General features: G+C 43.1%; 1 protein-coding gene across 1 annotated transcript in view; it reads right to left on the bottom strand.

The window, feature by feature from the left end:
- Positions 1-18,898, bottom strand: part of ATP11C (ATPase phospholipid transporting 11C) — a 176,561-nt gene extending 157,663 nt beyond the window's left edge. Inside the window, exon 1 of the mRNA XM_067724140.1 lies at positions 18,724-18,898. Coding sequence (XP_067580241.1) covers positions 18,724-18,750 — 27 coding nt within the window. The 5' untranslated portion in view covers positions 18,751-18,898. The remainder of the gene's footprint in view (positions 1-18,723) is intronic.
- Between the last annotated feature and the right edge of the window lie 298 nt (positions 18,899-19,196).

The raw sequence follows: 19,196 nt of genomic DNA, 5'->3' as shown, positions 1-19,196 counted from the left end.
AATGCTGTTTATAAAAAATGCTGTTTCCTTCGGTATCTTACCTGTGGTGGTGGATATACGAACATACACATGGGATAAAACTGCATAGAAATAAATACACACACATACACACAAATGAGTACAAGTATACCTGGAGAAATCTGAATAAGATCAGTGGATGTTATCAATGTCAGTACCCTGGTTGTGACGTTACACTACAATTTTGCAAGATGTTACCATAAACTGGGTAAAGGGTACACAGGATCTCTATTATTTCTTACAACTGCATTATCTCAATAAATTTCAATTAAAAAGTGCTGCTTCAACAGAGAAACTAGGATGTTGCAGGATTCAACTGGTTATTTTCTGAAGAAAACAGGAAGGAAGAGGCTGGGGAAATGAGAGAAAGAGAAGTAAAGTAGGAGAGAGTATAAAACCTCACAGTAGGAGAGATTACTAAAAGAACACTGCAATCTCTGAAAATATACACACATATCCTGTCTTCTTCAGGTCACAGCATCAAAGAATAAAAGGTTGTTACAGAACACCCAGTTCAACTGCATTTTAAAGTTCTGGAAAATGAGGCTCAAAAAATAATTTGCCAAATTTTAAAACTTTTAGAAAAAATAATGAGACTACTTTTCCAACTTTGGCATAGGGAAGGATTGCTTAATCAAGACACATAAAGCGGACTTCCCTGGTGGTGCTAGTGGTTGGGAATCTGCCTGCCAATGCAGGGGACACAGGTTCGAGCCCTGGTCTGGGAAGATCCCACATGCCAAAGAGCAACTGAGCCCGTGCGCCACAGCTACTGAGCCTGCGCTCTAGAGCCTGCGAGCCACAACTACTGAGCCCACGTGCTACAACTACTGAAGCCCACACGCCTAGAGCCCGTGCTCCACAGTAAGAGAAGCCACCGCAATAAGAAGCCTGCACACCACAACAAAGAGTAGCCCCCGCTCACCGCAACTAGAGAAAGCCCACACACAGCAACAAAAACCCAACGCAGGCAAATAATAAATTAATAAATTAAAAAGAGACACATAAAGCAGTAACCATAAAGAAACCAAAAAATTTGACTACATTAAAGCTAAGAACTTCTTTATCAAAAGACATATATAAATATATGTGAAGCCACAAATTAAGTTATTTGCAAAAATATAACCAACAAAGGATTAATCTCCTGAATATATGAAAAGGACTCATAATTATAAATCAGTATGAGAAAGATAAACCAACAGAAAACAGTTAAAAGACATGAACAAGTATTTCAGAGGGGAAACATAAATGGCCCATAAATGTATGCAAAGATGTTTAACCTCATTAGTAATCAGAGAAGCAACAAAATGTAAGAAGTCAATATCAAGGGCAAGTATATGAAGCAACGAGAACTCATACATTGCTAGTGGGAGTGCATATTGGTAGAACCACTTTGGAAAACAATTTAATCTCTTCTTGTAAAGTTGCACATTTCAAGAGTTATTATGTGTATTTGTTTTCCTATACATATACCTGAGTGTGTGTTTGTATATGTATATGTGTATCCTACACGCACTGGGGGGGAACCCCTTTTATAAATATACACTAAAAGACACATTTTCTGGTCATACAGAAAAAAAAAAAAAAACCCTGCAAATAACCTATAGGTCCATTGACAGAAGAATGGGTAAATTCTAGTATATTCCCAAAGTAAAATATTATTCAGCACTGACAATGAATCAACTATAGCTACATAAAACCTTATGAAGTGGGCTTCCCTGGTGGCGCAGTGGTTGAGAGTCTGCCTGCCGATGCAGGGGACACGGGTTCGTGCCCCGGTCCGGGAGGATCCCACATGCCACGGAGCGGCTGGGCCCATGAGCCATGGCCGCTGAGCCTGCGCGTCTGGAGCCTGTGCTCCACAGCGGGAGAGGCCACAACAGTGAGAGGCCCGCGAACCGCAAAAAAAAAAAAAAAAAAAAAAAAACCTTATGAAGAATCTTAGCAATTTAATATTGAATAAGAATAAAAACCCAGTATACTATTTCTATAAGCTCAAGAAAACTAATATATTATCTAAATTTGCATATATATGTGTTAAAACTATTTTTTAAAGCAACAGAATGATTCACAGAAATAAGGTTAATAGTTACAGGGTTGTGGGGAGACGGGGATGAGATAAGAAAGGAGCACACAGGTAGAATTATATTGGTAATGGTTTAATTCTGAAGTTGGGGTGCAGGTACGTGAGTGGTCATTTTATTATGCATATATTTAACACGTGTCCTTCTATATGCACTGAATATTACATTTGTAAAACAATGTATTTAAAAACGAAGTGAAAAAAAAAAAAACAAAAAACAAAGTGATTTTCCTAAGGCTACAGTGCTGGTTAGTGGAGGCACCATAACAGAGAAGTTTCCAGTCCCATACCTCAAAAAACTTCCACAACGCTAGGTATATATTAGGAACAAAAGAGACATTTGTTGATACAACATGAATTTCATGACTATGTAAAATATTAATTCCAAACATGGATTCTATAAATCCATTAGTATGTCTTTTGGTTTGATTTCACTTTGATTAAACTGCCTTCATTAGTATGTTTGATTAGTACGTCTAAATTTGCACAATATTTTAATTACACTGCTTCACATTTCAAAACACGGATATATATTCTACCGACACTTTTCATCAAACTGGTTCTCAAATATGTACATATGAATTTTCTTCTTATTGCCCCTACTGTGTCCTAGCAGCTGTGACTCAGCCAACCCAAGTGCTGCCTCTCTATCTACCACTGTGCAGCTAACGGTGTTCAGGAGTAGAGATGAGTAAGAGTGTCTTTGGGAACTAACGTCAGGTGGCCACTGGCACAGACAGTGCCGCTGCTCCCCAGGAAGCCTGCCCATCGTATTTCAGTACCACCAAAAACGCTCTCCTCCATTAGAGCTGTTAGCTAAGAGGTTAATCAGAGTTAAGTTCATTTCTAGAACACAGTACTAACAGAGACATGCGTCTACATTTGATCCCCCAATCACTCAGGTCAGTGTAAAACGAAAACTACAACCACTTTTAAAAGCCCATTAAAGTCTGTCGTTATTTCCATCCGAAGTACAGACAATTTAGTTCACACTCATTACTGTTAAAGGAGAAATGAAATTCGGGGTAGAGTATAGTCAAATGAGCAACCAAGAGATGGAGACCTCCCTTCCTTCCTCCCTCCTTACAAAAAAAAAAAAAAGAGACAGATGAAGACCCAAAGAGTAACAGAGATAAACAACCCAATAGAAAATAGTCAAGCCGCGGAGCGGCTGGGCCTGTGAGCCATGGCCGCTGAGCCTGCGCGTCCGGAGCCTGTGCTCCGTGGCGGGAGAGGCAACAGTGAGAGGCCCGTGTGCCGCCAAAAAAAAAAAAAAAAAAAGTCAAAAATCAACTATACTCCAATAAAAATTAATTAAAAAAAGAAAAGAAAATAGTCAAAAAATTCCACTGCTAGACTATGAAGCCTAAACATTTATACGAAATTATAAAGCTGGGAGAGAACTTAAATATTGATGACCCAGGAGCCCTTGCAGTTCAAAGAGGAAACTGAGGACATACGTTACAGAGCTGAGCCTGGAATTCCTATTTCTGAACTCCCATTCACTGAATAATCTTGGACAAGCCATTTGCCCTCTTTCTGTACATTTCTTCAGCTGTAAAATGAAGAGGCTGGACAATTAAAAGGTCTCTAAGATCTTTTACCACTTCTAGGACTTCAATGAGCCTTACAGACCATGTAGCAGTCGAAACCCTTCATTTTACAGATGGTAAGGTTAGCAGACTACAGTTACTTATGGTAAAATCTTCCATTCCTGGTCTATACACAGTTTATATTTGTTCATTCATCTTCACATGATTCTAGGACATAAGTGTGATGGTTAATTTTATGTGTCATCTTGACTGTGCCACATACTGACCAGATATTTGGTCAGACATTCTGGGTTTGTCTGTGAGGGTATTCCTGGATGAGATTAACATCTGAATTGGTAAACAGAGTAAAGCAAATTGCCCTCAATAATGTGAGTGGACCTCATTCAACCAGTTGAAGTCCTAAATAAAACAAAAAGACCGAGACTTCCCTGGTGGCGCGGTGGTTAAGAATCCGCCTCCCAGTGCAGGGGACACAGGTTCGATCCCTGGTCCGGAAAGATCCCACATGCCACGAAGCAACTAAGCCCGTGCGCCACAAATACTGAGCCTGCACTATAGAGCCCATGTGCCTAGAACCCGTGCTCCGCAACGAGAAGCCACTGCAATGAGAAGCCTGCGCACCACAACAAAGAGTAGCCCCTGCTCGACGCAACTAGAGAAAGCCTGCGTGCAGCAACAAGGACCCAACACAGCCAAAAAAGGAAGGAAGAAAGAAAGAAAGAAAGAAAGGAAGGAAGGAAGAAAGGCTGCCCTTCCTTGGAGTAAGAGGCAACTCCTCCTGCCTAATGGCCTTTAAGCTGGGACACTGGTTTAACTGGCCTCAGGACTTGAACTGAAGCACTGGCTCCTCCTGGGTATCAAGCGTAACGCTAGCCTTTGGACTGGAACTTACACCATCAGCTCTCCAGGTTCTCTGGCCGTCCCACTCAGACTGGAACTTCACCATTGGTCTCCTGGTCTCCAGCTTGCTGACTCCAGGTCTTGGGACTTCTCAGCCTCCATAATCATGTGAGCCAATTCCTTGCAAACCTTGTAAGCCAATTCCTTGCAAGTTTCTTTATATGTGTATGTATGTATGTGTGTGTAAATATGTGTATACATATATATATATGAAGAAATTTATTTAAATATTTACATGTAAATAATATTAACTGGGCTTCCCTGGTGGTGCAGCGGTTGAGAACACGGGTTCAAGCCCTGGTCTGGGAAGATCCCACATGCCGTGGAGCAACTAAGCCCGTGCACCACAACTACTGAGCCTGAGCTCTAGAGCCCGCGAGACACAACTACTGAGCCCATGTGCCACAACTACTGAAGCCTGCGTGCCTAGAGCCCTGCTCCGCAACAAGAGAAGCCACCACAATGAGAAGCCTGTGCACCGCTACGAAGAGTAGCCCAAGCTCGCCGCAACTAGAGAAAGCCCACGTGCAGCAACAAAGACCCAATACAGCCAAAAATAAATTAATTAAATAAATTAATTAAAAATAAATAAATAATATTAACCATTAGTAGTTGTGGCACACGGGCTTAGTTGCTCCCGGCATGTGGGATCTTCCCAGACCAGGGCTCGAACCTGTGTCCCCTGCATAGGCAGGCGGATTCTTAACCACTGCACCACCAGGGAAGTCCCTACATATAAATAATATTAAAATAATAAATATATAGGTATTTACACACACACAAAGACCCTGTTGGTTGTTTCTTTGGAGAACCCTGACTAATACAATAAGCAAATGTGTATAATGAATTAATGCTTATAAAGCACTTAAAACAGTGTCAGGAATTTACTACTCTGGTTTTAGCTGTTATTATAATGATAAGAAGGCAAAGACAATTTACAACTAAAACAATTCCATAAACCTGCAGAGTATCAATGGCGTCATAGATCAGTAATTCAAGGCACTGAATGGAATAGTTATTTTTGTACACAGCCTAACAGAACACAAATGCTTACACTGAAGGTAAAATGAAAAAAAAAAAAGATAAAAAAGAAAACTCATTTTGAATTTTGATCCGTGTAAAATAAAAAGATTATTTCCATCTTCATGTATTAAGGGCTTAAATGAGACCCTTACCACTATCATTTCTGACTATCTGGTACCCAGCAAAACTGCAATAAACTCACAAAAACAGTAACATTGAAAGTACTTACACCTCTATATAACCATTTTTTAAATTTAAAAAACAAGTATTTGTAAAATAGATTAAAAAGTTATCAAGACTTACAAAATGAAACAAGCACTTTAATCAGTAAATACGTCATTTCTTATTTATGGTGAAGTACTTTTATTGTATGTATGTATTATTATTATTATTTTGGCCTCAGCGCAGGGCTTGTGGGATCTTAGTTCCCTGACCAGGGATTGAACCTGGGCCCTGGCAGTGAAAGCGTCAAGTCCTAACCATTGGACCACCAGGGAATTCCCGAAGTGAGTACTTTTAAAGTATAATAGCAAACTTCCAAGAAAGTCAATGTTGTAAATGTGTGTACAACAGTGATGCTCATAAATATAAAGTTATTCATTAAGTACATCAGAGACCATTAAATACTTAAAAATATAATGAAAGAGATATTATATTGTATGTATTCAAAACACAGCATGCTAGAGGAAATGACTTCATTTCTAAAATATGAGTAGAGATCTTTTTTTTTTAACTGAACACAACAGTGATGCCTAAAGACTGAACAATTTGACCTCTCAGTCAAGCTCTCAAACTCTATGATTATAAATGGGAAATAAGATTAAAAATACAGATAGGAATCAAATTTCATTCAGTCAGCAAATATTTATTGAGCATATACTACATGTCAGGCACTGAAGCATTAGCGATAAGCAATAAGCAAAAATGGTTCTTACCTTCATGGAATTTACTACATAGGGGAAAGCTTGATACTATGTAAGTAGCAAAAAAATATAATATGCCAATGTAAAGTCAACTGTGATAAAGAATATAAAAGAAAGGTTCATAGTGCTATGAGAACCTGGGAACCTGCCATTGTCTGAGGGAAGGATACGGGACAGCTTCCTTGGGGAAGTGATAATTAAGCCGAGCCCTGAGAGATGAGTAAGAGTTCAGGCAACTGACTAAAATAGAGAAGTTTACCAGACAAGGGAAATGGTATATACAAAGGTCCTTTGGCAAATGTAAGGTAAAAAGTGAGGAAGACTTTTTGCAGTAACAGAAAAATCCATCCTAAAATCCACAAAAAATCTCAGGAGATCCTGGATAGCCAAAACAATCTTGAAAAAGAACAAAGTTGGAGGCCTCATACTTTCTGACTTCAACTGATTACAAAACTATGGTAATCAAAACAGCGCAGTACTGGCATAAATGGCATAAAGACCTATAGACTTTTACTGAGTCATAAAAAGGAATGAAGTACTAACACATGCTATGACACGGATAAACCCTGAAAACATGCTAAATGAAAATAAGTCAATCACAAAAGAGCACATATTGCATATAGAGTCGATTTACATGAAAGGCCCAGAATAGGCAAATCCACAGATCTGCAGATTGGTGGTTGCCGGGGCTGAGGAGAGGGATTGGACTAACAGCTAATAGGTACAGGGTTTCTTTTTGGGGTGATGCAAATATCCTGGAATTAGACTGTGGTGATGGTTGCACAACATAATGAATATACTAAAAACCACTTACCTGTAAACTTTAAAATGGCAAATTTTTTGTCATGTGAATTATATCTCAATTTTAAAAAGTGAAAGAAAAAAAGTGAGGAAGAGTGCAAGCTGATACTGGTCAGGTCTTTATCCAGAGTGTAGTGGAAAGTCACTGAAGGCTTTCAGATATGAATCTGTAAAAGATCCCTCTGATGCTGTGTGGAGGATGGACTGGAGCATGCGGGAGTAGATGAGATTATCTATTGCAATGGTCCGGATAAGTGACAGTGGTAGCTTGGACTTGGATGGTGGTAGGGAAAGCAGAGAAGTGGATGGATTTGAGAGCTCTTTCAGAAACAGAACCTATTGGATTTGCTGAGATTAGATGTAGGAGATAAAGGGAAAGGGGCTATTAAGGATGACTGCTAGGTTTCTAGCTTGAGCTACTGGGTAGAGGATGGTGTCATTTATTCAAAGACAGAAGACTGGAGGAGGAACAAATATGAAAGAGAAGGGATGCTGATGACTTGCACTAGAGTGGCAGTCATGATGATAAAGCAAAGTGGCATCAACAGCTTGTGGTGATGAATTGGTTATGTGGGAATAAGACGCAATTCATGTTCTGGTAAGGCACAATGAAGGTCAAGTCTGAATGTCTATTAAGAGGCATGTTGTTTAGTGACAGGGAAACAGTAGTGTTACTATAAAGAATGTGCTCCTGGACAAAGGCCTGATCCCCGGCTTTTTACAATGACCACCAGTACTCAAGATAATAAACTACCGCATTGTCCCCATGTAGTAAAAGTTTCTGAAAGTGTGTACTTATTATGTAAGCAGAACAACTAAATAAACAGTCATATGATATTACATGAAACAGGGTCATGAAATATTACCCCAAATGTTTATTCCATCCCAGTTCCTGTACCGAAATCAGAAGATTGAGGGCCACCACCACTGGAATTATGGATTTCAGAAAAGAGTGTCTACTGGGAGATTCCTATAGCAATTACTGTGGAAACGAAAGCCACCTTACGTCTGCTTTCATTGCTCCCTTTCTAAAAGTCTAAATTTCACCACGGCAAACATAAGCCATTGAAGATTAAGGTTTCTGTCTCTCTGCTACATTTAGAGTTGGAACCTAAGTCCTCTAAATTGACTGGTTCCCCTGCTCTAAGTGCCATAAGCAATAACTCGGCTTGATTGCTCAGGTAAATGCCTCCTCCTGTAATGAGGTTGCCGATCCCTAGAATCCCATAAACTTCAATTCCTTGGGTTCCCTACCACCTCGTTCACATGCTACCTCCTCTACAAATCCCTCCTCCTCCACCCACTGCTTCCAGAGATTTGGTGCCCTCGTCTGAATGCCTGCGGCACTTACTGTGTGTGCCTTCAAGAAGAGAGCAGTGATGACCTACTGCCTTGTGAGGAGGTTGGCCCTGTGTGTGGTCTTCTATCTCTAATAGACTGCAAGCTACTGGAGAGCAAGGCTGTGCCTTACATACCTCTATAGCAACCAAGCAGGGCAGGAGTGTTCAAAAGAAGCTTTTGATTCATATGGATGTTTTCAGAAAAGAAGCCAAAGTAAATTGTGCACTATATTATAGATCCCTTAATCCATATTACTGCAAACGACATTAATTGTGAAGCTTAAAGAACAGCCCCAACTGCTTACACAACAGGTGTAACTTACATAATCTGCTCTACCCAGCTGTTACTTATTTGTGACAGTTCCCTCCTGGCTTCTGCTCCCCGTTGATCTGCAGGATTACTGCATCTTCCAGTATGGTTTCCTGATTTATTCTTTGTCCAAAAACATAAAAGAATTATTAATTTTCCTTTTTGATAACAGTTTTCAAAAAAAGGCTGAAACTTAAGAATAACCAGAGAGATATCTCTGGGGTTTTCCATGACCATAGAACTCAAAGAACAATCCTGAAGTTAAACAGTATTTATAAATATTTCCATAAAATTCATTCATTAGCCCAAGAATTTTGTTTTCCTTTTAGCAACTTTTCCTATATAATCATCCTTAACTAAATACTCTTCAGTATGCCCGCTCTTTGGAATTATGTTACCCAAAAGGACTTTTAAAATCAGCTGCCTATGAGCTAACACCTAGCCATGTACAGAATGGGATGAATTAATGATGCAAGTGAGTGTTGGGACTATGGGTTATTGGATGGAACAAGGAGGAGTGGGGGCGGTGATGAAAGTACCAAAGTCAGAAAAAATGAAAATCCACGAACTCTGTGATGCTCCAGAGAGGAAACCAGCAAGTGTTGACGCTAAACTGGCAGAAACATCAATACTTCCTGGCTCCCCCACTGGGTGCATCAATTTACCACCGGCAGGCTGCTCTTCTGCTGCAAGTGACAAATAGTGAATGCATTCAACAATATGAAAAGGAATGACCCATAATCCAGAAGCATGGTATGTGCAGCAATGAAAAAAAGGTGGTGATTGCTGGGAGTCTCAGACTCAGTTCTGCTGCTTGATTAGCTTAATGACCGAGGACAAGTCACTTCCATTCACTGAAAAATACCAGGATTTCCTAACAACATGTAGGAAAAAGTTAACAGAGCAGGTCTGAGACTGACTGCTATTCTTTTTTAAAAAATAAATAAATAAATTTATTTATTTATTTATGGCTGTGTTGGGTCTTCACTGCTGTGCACGGGGTTCAGTAGTTGTGGCACACGGGCTCAGTAGCTGTGGCTTGCGGGCTCTAGAGCACAGGCTCAGTAGTTGTGGCACTCGGGATTAGTAGCTCCGCAGCATGTGGGATCTCCTCAGACCAGGGCTCAAACCCGCGTCCCCCGCACTGGCAGGTGGATTCTTAATCACTATGCCAACAGTTAAGTCTGTGACTGCTATTCTTAAAAAGCTCTGCTTACAAGGTTGGTACCCTTGACACAGACACAGTTGTTATCTGGGGAATTGGGTTTGTGCTAAAGGCATAATCGTTATCAAGAAAACTCCTCTGGGGGGACCTTCCTGGTAGTCCAGTGGTAAAGAATCTGCCTTCCAATGCAGGGGACACAGGTTCGATCGCTGGTCATCAGGGAACTAAGATCCCACATGCCGAGGGGCAACTAAGCCCGCGAGCCACAACTACTGAGCTTGCGCGTCTCAACAAGAGAGTCCTCATGCCGCAAACTACAGAGCCTATGCCCTCTGGAACCCACGCGCCACAACTAGAGAGAAAAAACCCGCACACCACAACTAGAGAGAAGCCCGCGCACCACAAGGAAGAGCCCGCGGTGCAACAAAAGATAACGCATGCCGCAACAAAGCTCCCCTGCCCAACCGCGTATTGCAACTAACACCCGATGCAGCCACCCCCCAAAAAAAACCTGCTGATTTTTTCAATATCGACATGAAAAAGAGACTAGGAAAATACAGCCACCGTAATGCTTTAAGACAGCATATAATGGAGGAGTCTAAAAAAATACACGGCATCTGCTTGAACAGGGTAGTCTTCACCAATCCTCCCATATTCTATTAAATAAATATGGGGCAAAAAACTGATGACAATCTGTATTTCACAAATACATATTAACCTCCCAAATCTGGATATCCACGGTCCAACATTATCTATAAACCTCAGATAATCAAGAAGTCAGCCGAACCAGCAATCCCTCCATACACGGCAGTAATTGAGGGGTTGTCTGCCAGTGTGCTGGCACAGGGCACCCTTCGCCCATATCTGCAGTGCTGATTACTCATTCATCATTAAACTGCGGTAGTGTTAACATATGCTGCAGTCGTGCTAATGTTTGTTTAACAATCACCACTGATCTACCTTTATCCCAGGCCAGGAAGGTAAGTGTTAAGTGAACGGAAATAAACTTGAAAACAGCACCTACTTCACTCGTGGAAGCCTCGAACCTCACTCCTCCCAACCTGAAAATTCCTCCCAATCTCAAGAATTCCAGATGCAAAAGATTATTCCATATAAAGCACTAGATGTAGAGGAAACCCCACCACCTTGAGGGGAAAAAAAAAGTGTTTTTATTTTGTGTCCCACGCTTTCACCTCTTTGGGAGAACTGATCAACCAGGTTAGACAAGCAGTCAGCCTTAATGATTTTTTTCCATCACTCAACAAACCAGTATTTGAATTCACTCATGGGCTAGTTCTCTGCACATCATCCAGACACAGGGATGTTAGTTATGGTTCTCCCAGGGCCCACTGGCCATCCTTTACCTCCCAGAACCCACTGCCCAGCTGCTCATTTGGACAGTTCCATCAATATGAAAATGGCCAGCTTTACCTGCTCAAATCTCACCTCTGCTAAAAGCTCACTAAGAGCACTGGAAGCTACCTGATTTGTACGCACTCAGTATTACCCACTAAAGGTTTGAATTACGAACAATAATCATAAACAGAAGGAGCAAACGGTAAACCCTTATAGAAGGTATTTAGAAGATATTCAGAGTTTTATGTTGCTTGATCAGGAAAAAAAAGGAAAAAACTTGTGTTCAGGTTATTTAATATTTATTTCAAGTAATAGTGATTCATTTCTAAATAGGTTTCCCACTTTACACAGGATCGGACTAACATCTATTGGCAAAAAAGCAGTTTGCCATGTATAGGTCATATTGAAGGTGTCAAATGCAACAAATTCCTTTTCATCTGAAATCCAGACAACCAGAAAACATCTGAGATTGCTCACTTTATTTCTGGTAGAAAGGCAAATGACAAGTAAGTACACAACAGTAACTAATTCACAAAAACTCAAGTTGCGTGGAGCAGTCACCGTGTCCTCTGAGCCGTGTATGTAATGACATTAATCTCAGGAAGACAGGGAGTTTGTCTGGCTCACCAATGTGTCCCAGGGCCCACCACAGTGCCCAGTACATAACAGATGCTCAGTGAATATTTGTTGAATGAAATAATGCTCTCCAAGATCATAAGATGGTGTAATCATCTAAGAGATGGTCAGTATAGTTTTGTCGTTAGATAGACTTATTCTAATACTTTAAAAATTGGTAATCAGTATATAGTAGACCCCAATGTTTAGGTTCTGATCATAGTTCCTATGTCGGGGGTGGTCCCTACACCAACAAGCAATTCTCAGACACCAGCTGGGTGTCCCATAATTCACCTCAATTCTGACACTATCTACCCAGAGGCAGCATCAGCTACCCCAGGTTAAGCACTCAATCCTACAAGACTCCCCCCATAACCATCCCCTCCCCGCCACTTCAGATACCAGTAGCAAGGCCAGGTGATCACCTGTATTTCTGACCAACTGACTACAAACTGGGGGTTCCAACAACCCCCGCCTGGGGTTTCAGACACCAGCCTCAAGGCCAGGTTGTTACCTGTACTTCTGACCGACTGGCTATAGATCAGGTTCCCAAAACTTCCTCCTTTGGTTTGATTATTTTGCTAGAGAGGCTCACAAAACTCAGAGAAACATTTTACTTACTAGATTAACGGTTCATTATAAAAGGAACTGCCAAACAGAGAAGATGCATAGGGCAAGGAATGGGAAAAGGGCGCAGAGTTTCCATGCCCTCTCCAGGCGTGCCACTGTCCCCAAAATCTCCACGAGTTCACCAACCTGGAAGCTCTCCAAACCCTGTCTTTTTGGGGTTTTATGGAGGCTTCATTACATAGGCATGACTGACTAACCCATTGGCCACTGGTGATTAAACTCAATCGCCAGGCCCTCTCCCTTCCCCAGAAATCAGGGGAGTGGGACTGAAAGTTCCAACCCTCTAATCAAAGGGTTGGTTCCTCTGGTAACCAGCCCCCAACTTGAGGTGCTTTTCTAATTCACCTAATTAACATAATAAAAGACACCTTTATTGCTCTCAGTGTTGGAAATTCAGAGGGTTTTAGGAGCTCTGGGCCAGAAACAAAGACCAAATATACATATATTTGTTATTATAAATCACAATATCACACCCAATTAACTAGAACTCATCATTCTTTTCTCTTCTTTTTTTTTTTTTTTTTTTTTTGCGGTACGCGGGCCTCTCACTGTTGTGGCCTCTCCCGTTGAGGAGCACAGGCTCCGGATGTGCGGGCTCAGTGGCCATGGCTCATGGGCCCAGCCGCTCCGCGGCACGTGGGATCTTCCCGGACCGGGGCACGAACCCGTGTCCCCCGCATCGGCAGGCGGACCCTCAACCTCTGCGCCACCGGGGAAGCCCGAACTCCTCATTCTTTAATCGTTCTTCATAAGGAAGAATTTACTATAAATATCACTGTCTATAACTGGAAGCTATTATTTATGTGAAACATATAAAAATTGTTCATTCAAATATTTATCAAACACCTACTATGCACCAGGCACCGTGCCAACTGTCCTTGCCCCCAGCAGCTTTCACAGTCTAGGGCAGTCTTTCTCAACTATAATTCCTCATCTCAAGATGCACGCAGAGGAGATGAGTATTACAAACAATGGATTCTCTAGGGCATTAGGGGTTGGTTCTCTCCCAGTGGAGGAAGACTAATGTAAGGTACCACATAAGTTAAAAGGAAATTACAATATAATATGATAATAAAAGGTTGCTTTTAGTAGGGACAAATTCACCTGTTAAACCCAGCCACGTATGAACTACCTGGTAGGAGCCAAGATGCACACAGGCCATTTGTAATGCTTGTGTAAATGCAAAAATATTGCAATACATACATTTAGATAAATTTCTAAACACAATAAAATAAACTCATCAATATTTTCCATGCTCAGCAAAGTCAGGCCAAGGATTTCAGTAAGGTGAAACAGAGAAAAAAAGTCTAATTACCCTGATAATGATAATTCAAGGAAAAAACAAAAAACCTTGCTCCTAAAAAAAAAAATTACCTGAATTTTATTAATTGCCTTCATATATTGCTTCACTAGACTGGCCTTGCCTTGGACTTGAGGCAGGAGAGAGATGGGCCCCAGACTGAGCAGCTGGAGTTTGTCCCCTGTGGACAGATACTCCCAGACAAAGAGAATAGCGAGAACAGAGAGGAGCTGAGCCCTGCCCAGAGAAAAGATAAAGAGACTACACATTCCTCATTCTCCGGATTAAGAAGACCTTCCTGACTACACAGAAAGGCTCCTTGGAGGTCAAAAGGGAGGAGGCGCCACCGCACACTAGGTGATGTCAACCCACCCATAGGCCTCTGTGCTGGGATCCATCTTGGCTAAGAGATGCATGCACACACATTGGCGGACCCTGAGATAAACCAAATACGGACTCAGAACCAGGCAAAGTCATGGGACTTCCCTGGCGGTCAAGTGGTTTAGACTCACGCTTCCACTGCAGGAGGCACAGGTTTGATCCCTGGTTGGGGAACTAAGATCCCACATGCCATGCGGTGTGGCTAAATAAATAAATTAATTAAATTCATTTAAAAAAAAAAAAAGAATCAGGCAAAGGAGGATGATTGGCCAAGGGAAACCTGGAAGAAACACCCCATATAAGTGATTCAAACTACCACGAGGGCACGACTCTCTCTGAGCCCTCTTTCCTCCTAATAAACACTTGTTTTACTACTTTCCGTCTCTTTTTGGGAATTCATTTCTACAAAGCCGACGGGCCAGGTCCTTGTCACTGGCCACTAGCCCTGGTGGTCTAGTGGCTAGGATTCAGCGCTCTCACTGCCGTGACCTGACTTCAGTCTCTGGCAGGGGAACCTAAATCCTGCTTCAAGCCGCTGTAGGCCGAGGCCACCCGAGATCAGACTCAAAGTAGTAAACTGGCTACCTATTTTGAATATTTTTGGTCTTATTTTGAATTTTCATTATACCTTATGCAGTCTAATTTCTTTCCAGTCCTGGGCCTCTTTTGACAGATATAAAATTTTCTATGTGATATCATTACTATATGCTGCATGATTTATGGAACCAAAGCAGTTTAAGAGCTTCTAGAATCTGAGATATAATTTTTTTCCAGTATTTCAACTCAAAACTTAAGCTTCTGTATGTCAATGATCTAGAAATTCATATCCGTTTAATATCACTCTCTGACAAGCTAATTAGACCGCATCCACTTGGCCAAGCCCCCTGATCTACTTTATCGAGGAATGTTTTATTTTGAATCATTAGCATGAAATAATTTACTAAGTTAAATGGGGGGAATTCTCATTGTTTAGACTCTCATTAAACCTTTAAACCCATGTGAAAATGCTATTGTAATCACTAGGAATGTTATGAAGGGTAAAAGACAAAATAACATAAAAGTCCCTGACCCTTAAGTCTCAACTAGCCCAGACTTCCAATTAAACATGCTTTTAGGGACTTCCCTGGTGGCGCAGTGGTCAAGAATCCGCCTGCCAATGCAGGGGACACGGGTTTGAGCCCTGGTCCAGGAAGATCCCACGTGCCGCAGAGCAACTAAGCCCAGCCCGTTCGCCACAACTACTGAGTCTGTGCTCTAGAGCCCGCAAGCTACAACTACTGAGGCCGGTGCGCCTAGAGCCCGTGCTCCGCAACAAGAGAAGCCACCGCAATGAGAAGCCCGCGCATCACAACGAAGATAGCCCCTGCTCGCCGCAACTAGAGAAAGCCCACACGCAGCAATGAAAACCCAACGCAGCCAAAAAAAAAAAAAAAAATTCTAAAAAAAACCCCACATGCTTTTAAAGGAAACAAATTGTATAGACAAAACAACTATTATTTATTTATTGTATTTATGGAGAATGGAGATGTTGACTGGGAACAGGCGGTGCTTTTATTGTACTTGTAGACATCCAACTCTTAAATCTTTTAAGACACCCCCTACATACCTAAATCCGAAAATCCTACACCAAATCCACCAATTTCTTTCTACCTCAAAACTGTCAAAAGGAAAGTCCTAATTCATCAGAAAGGAAAGAAGACAATTTTTAATGGCAAAGACGTCAAGGCCATGTCTTTAAAAAATACAATGAATCACTACTTCGTTTAGCTTGAAACTGCAGAACCTGGGGAAATAATTGGCATTTTTTAGACGATTCAGCAAACACTACTGAGCCATAGAAGTTGATACTACTCCCCATGTCAGGCTTAAAACGTAAAGCCCTGTCCTAACACTTAATATCTAGTTTTCAGTGACCAAGAATTATAAGCAACACCACTGTAATTTACATCACATTCAAAGTCAATTTCACATACATACAGGTACACACACACACAAACACACAATTCTGAAAGGAATTCACAGCCCCATCTCTGAAATATAAAAGCACACAACTTAGACTACATGTACATTGCTGTGCAAGGCCAAGGCCAACCTAAATCTTTAACTGTATCCTTCTAGTGATGTAAATGGGAGTGCCCCTCAATCTCTACCAGGCTAAAGATGAGGACAGTGTTTGGCTCACTGATTAGGGGAGCTACAATTTGCCGCCCCCCACGACCAAAAATTTTTTTTGAAGTCATTCTTTAGCAATGAGTATTTGATAGCATGTTTCACATTCAGTCCAAGGGTTTGCAGATTAATTCCTTGGCCTAGGCCTAGGGATCAGATACAACTCCTGAGAAGCTTTCAATTTACTGCACTGGTACAAATGCTGGAGACTTAACCACAGTCCTGGCTGCGCAGGAAAATGTGAGCAGCTGGGCATTCCAGCCGAAACAATGAGGTCAAAGCTCTTTTCAGTGTGAGCGTAAGTGATTCTCTGCAGAGATCTTGGACGGGGATGCAAAGTACTAGCCTCAAACCTGCAGGCTGGCACCTCAACAACTGCTGCAAATTCTGCTGCATGCCCTAGCTTCCTGGGCCAGCACTGCTTCATTACTAGACTCATAAAACGCAGATCACGCTAAGCAAAAGAAAAGCAAAGGGGGCTTTTAGACTGATACTTGGGTTGTTTGGTTTCAAATGATCTCAATTTTGAGCTAATGAATTTATTATGAACCAGAGGCCAGTTGTTTTCCAGTATAAGAGAGCCATTGAAAAGATTATTCTTTTCCCAAATATTACAATTAGTCCTCTTTGTCACCTTTCCCTTTTTGTCACCCCCAAACAACACTCCAGGATCACAAGAATCTATGTGAAATAGAACTATGAAGTACAATGCTCTTTTACCTTCTCAGGCTAAATGTGAGAAACCAATTTCAGTCACTTGCTTTAGCAAAGCATCCAGTACAATCCAATTCCTACGGATTTCAAAATCCTGATATGCACAACCTCTACTGCTCTGTGCCACAGGTAAACCTGCTCCAATTTCATAAGACACGGCTTCTGGGTGAGGTAAACATTTAGAAAAACATTAACATAGCACTATTGTGATAATAACATTCTAAAATGGGATGTACAATTATTTCATTTAGCCAGGGTACATTTGGGAAAGTTTCAAGCGCAGAAAAACATGAGAGTAAATTCATCCGACGCATGAAAAATGCTAGCAACGCTTCGATTTGGAATAATCGCAGGAAAAGAGCCAAACCGACAAGTTCTCAAACAGACATTGGAAGGGGGGGGGGTGGGCGCTCACAGAGCTCAACCATTTTTCCTAAGGACAAAAAAATGAAAATTTACATACGAACCCTTTCTTTCACATCATTGGCAGAAATAAAATCCTATTCCCGCCACCTCATCTTGCAATTAAGGAACTTGCTACAAATAGCAGCATAGAAGTAAATGGTCCCGGTTTTACTCCATTCTTAAGGTACCCTCCAGGAGTAAACAGATTACTCAAAAAAGTCAGTAGCCAGAAATCGCTTGTCCCGGTGCCAAACTCCCTCGGCAATGAAATTCCCTTTTCTGGGGTTGTGGGAGGGGGTCAACGTGGACGGAGGAGTCCAGCCGCAGCTCCCTTCCTTCTCCCCTGGGTCAATGTCTGGGGTGTTAGGGGCTCGGCGAGGCTTCCGACCCGGCGCTCGGCAGCGGCGGCGCAGCCTCCTCGCGTCTCCACCTCCACCCGACCCACCCTGACGATCACCCTCGCTTTTATTATACCCTCAAGGTGAGAGGCTTAGGCTGGGTCTCCAAAGTTTGCCCGGCCTCGGGTCAGCAGCCGGCCGAGCCCCGGGCAAGGCTGAGGCCGGCCCCAGCCTCTCACCCTTCAGCCCCCAGGTCCTTTTTGGGCCACGGTGACAGGTCTAGGTTTACCTCCATGTGCTCGTGGCAAAGGAAACAAAAGAAAGCAACCTCCCAGATAATAAAACGCCATCTTCGACTAATTGGCAAACCGAGGGGCCCCTGGGTCGGTCCCTCCACGGGTCCCTCCCCATCCAGCCCGAGGGTGGCCCCCCGTCCGAGGTAGGGTCTGTAACAGCCCCGGGAAGCTCCGGACAAATTGTCCGGGGTCGGGGGCGGGGTGGGGGGCTGCTCCGAGAGCCCTACCTGCCTTCCCACCCTGGCCGCCTGGGCAGCGTGTTTCAGTTAAAATGTAAAAACGGGTGGTGGTGGTGTCTCCCAGAGATGGAGTCATCCCTTCAGAAAATTGTTCTGAGGGACCGGACGAAGGGGCCGGCGAGCAAGCAAACCGGCACGCGTGGAGCCGCAGGGAGTGTACTTACAAAACGGTTAAAGCTCCGGCGGAACATCGCGTCGAAGGCTGCCGGGCGCCGAGCTGGGCTCTACTGGGCTGTCTGAGAAGGTGCCGTCCACAACACACACTGCGGCGTGGGCCGGCGGCGCGAAACGGACGGCGAGGCTGGCTGCCCCGCCACCCGCCCGCCCTCAGCGGCTCTTCTCACTCCCCCCGCCCCCAGGCGCCCTCGCACCCGCGGCCCCCGCCCGCCTCACTCACCGCCCGCCCCCGCCCCGCCCGTCCCGGGGACGGCGGCCCCGCCGTTCCCCCAGCTCCGCCGCCCCGCCGCTCCCGCAGCAGCCCGCGGAGAAAGCGAGCCGAGCGCGCAGGGAAGGGATGGCGGAGGAGCGCTAGGCTCCTCCTGCAGGGAGGGGGGCCGCCCCGATCTCTCCACCAGCGCCAGGTTCGGCACCCCGCCGTCTGCACTCTTCCCCGGCGCGGAGCCACAGCCCGCCCTCC

Source organism: Pseudorca crassidens, chromosome X, assembly GCF_039906515.1.
Source record: "Pseudorca crassidens isolate mPseCra1 chromosome X, mPseCra1.hap1, whole genome shotgun sequence".
In the NCBI taxonomy this organism is placed as follows: domain Eukaryota; kingdom Metazoa; phylum Chordata; class Mammalia; order Artiodactyla; family Delphinidae; genus Pseudorca; species Pseudorca crassidens.
The sequence above is the reverse complement of the archived record's forward strand: the minus strand, read 5'-3'. Positions and strand labels throughout refer to the sequence as shown.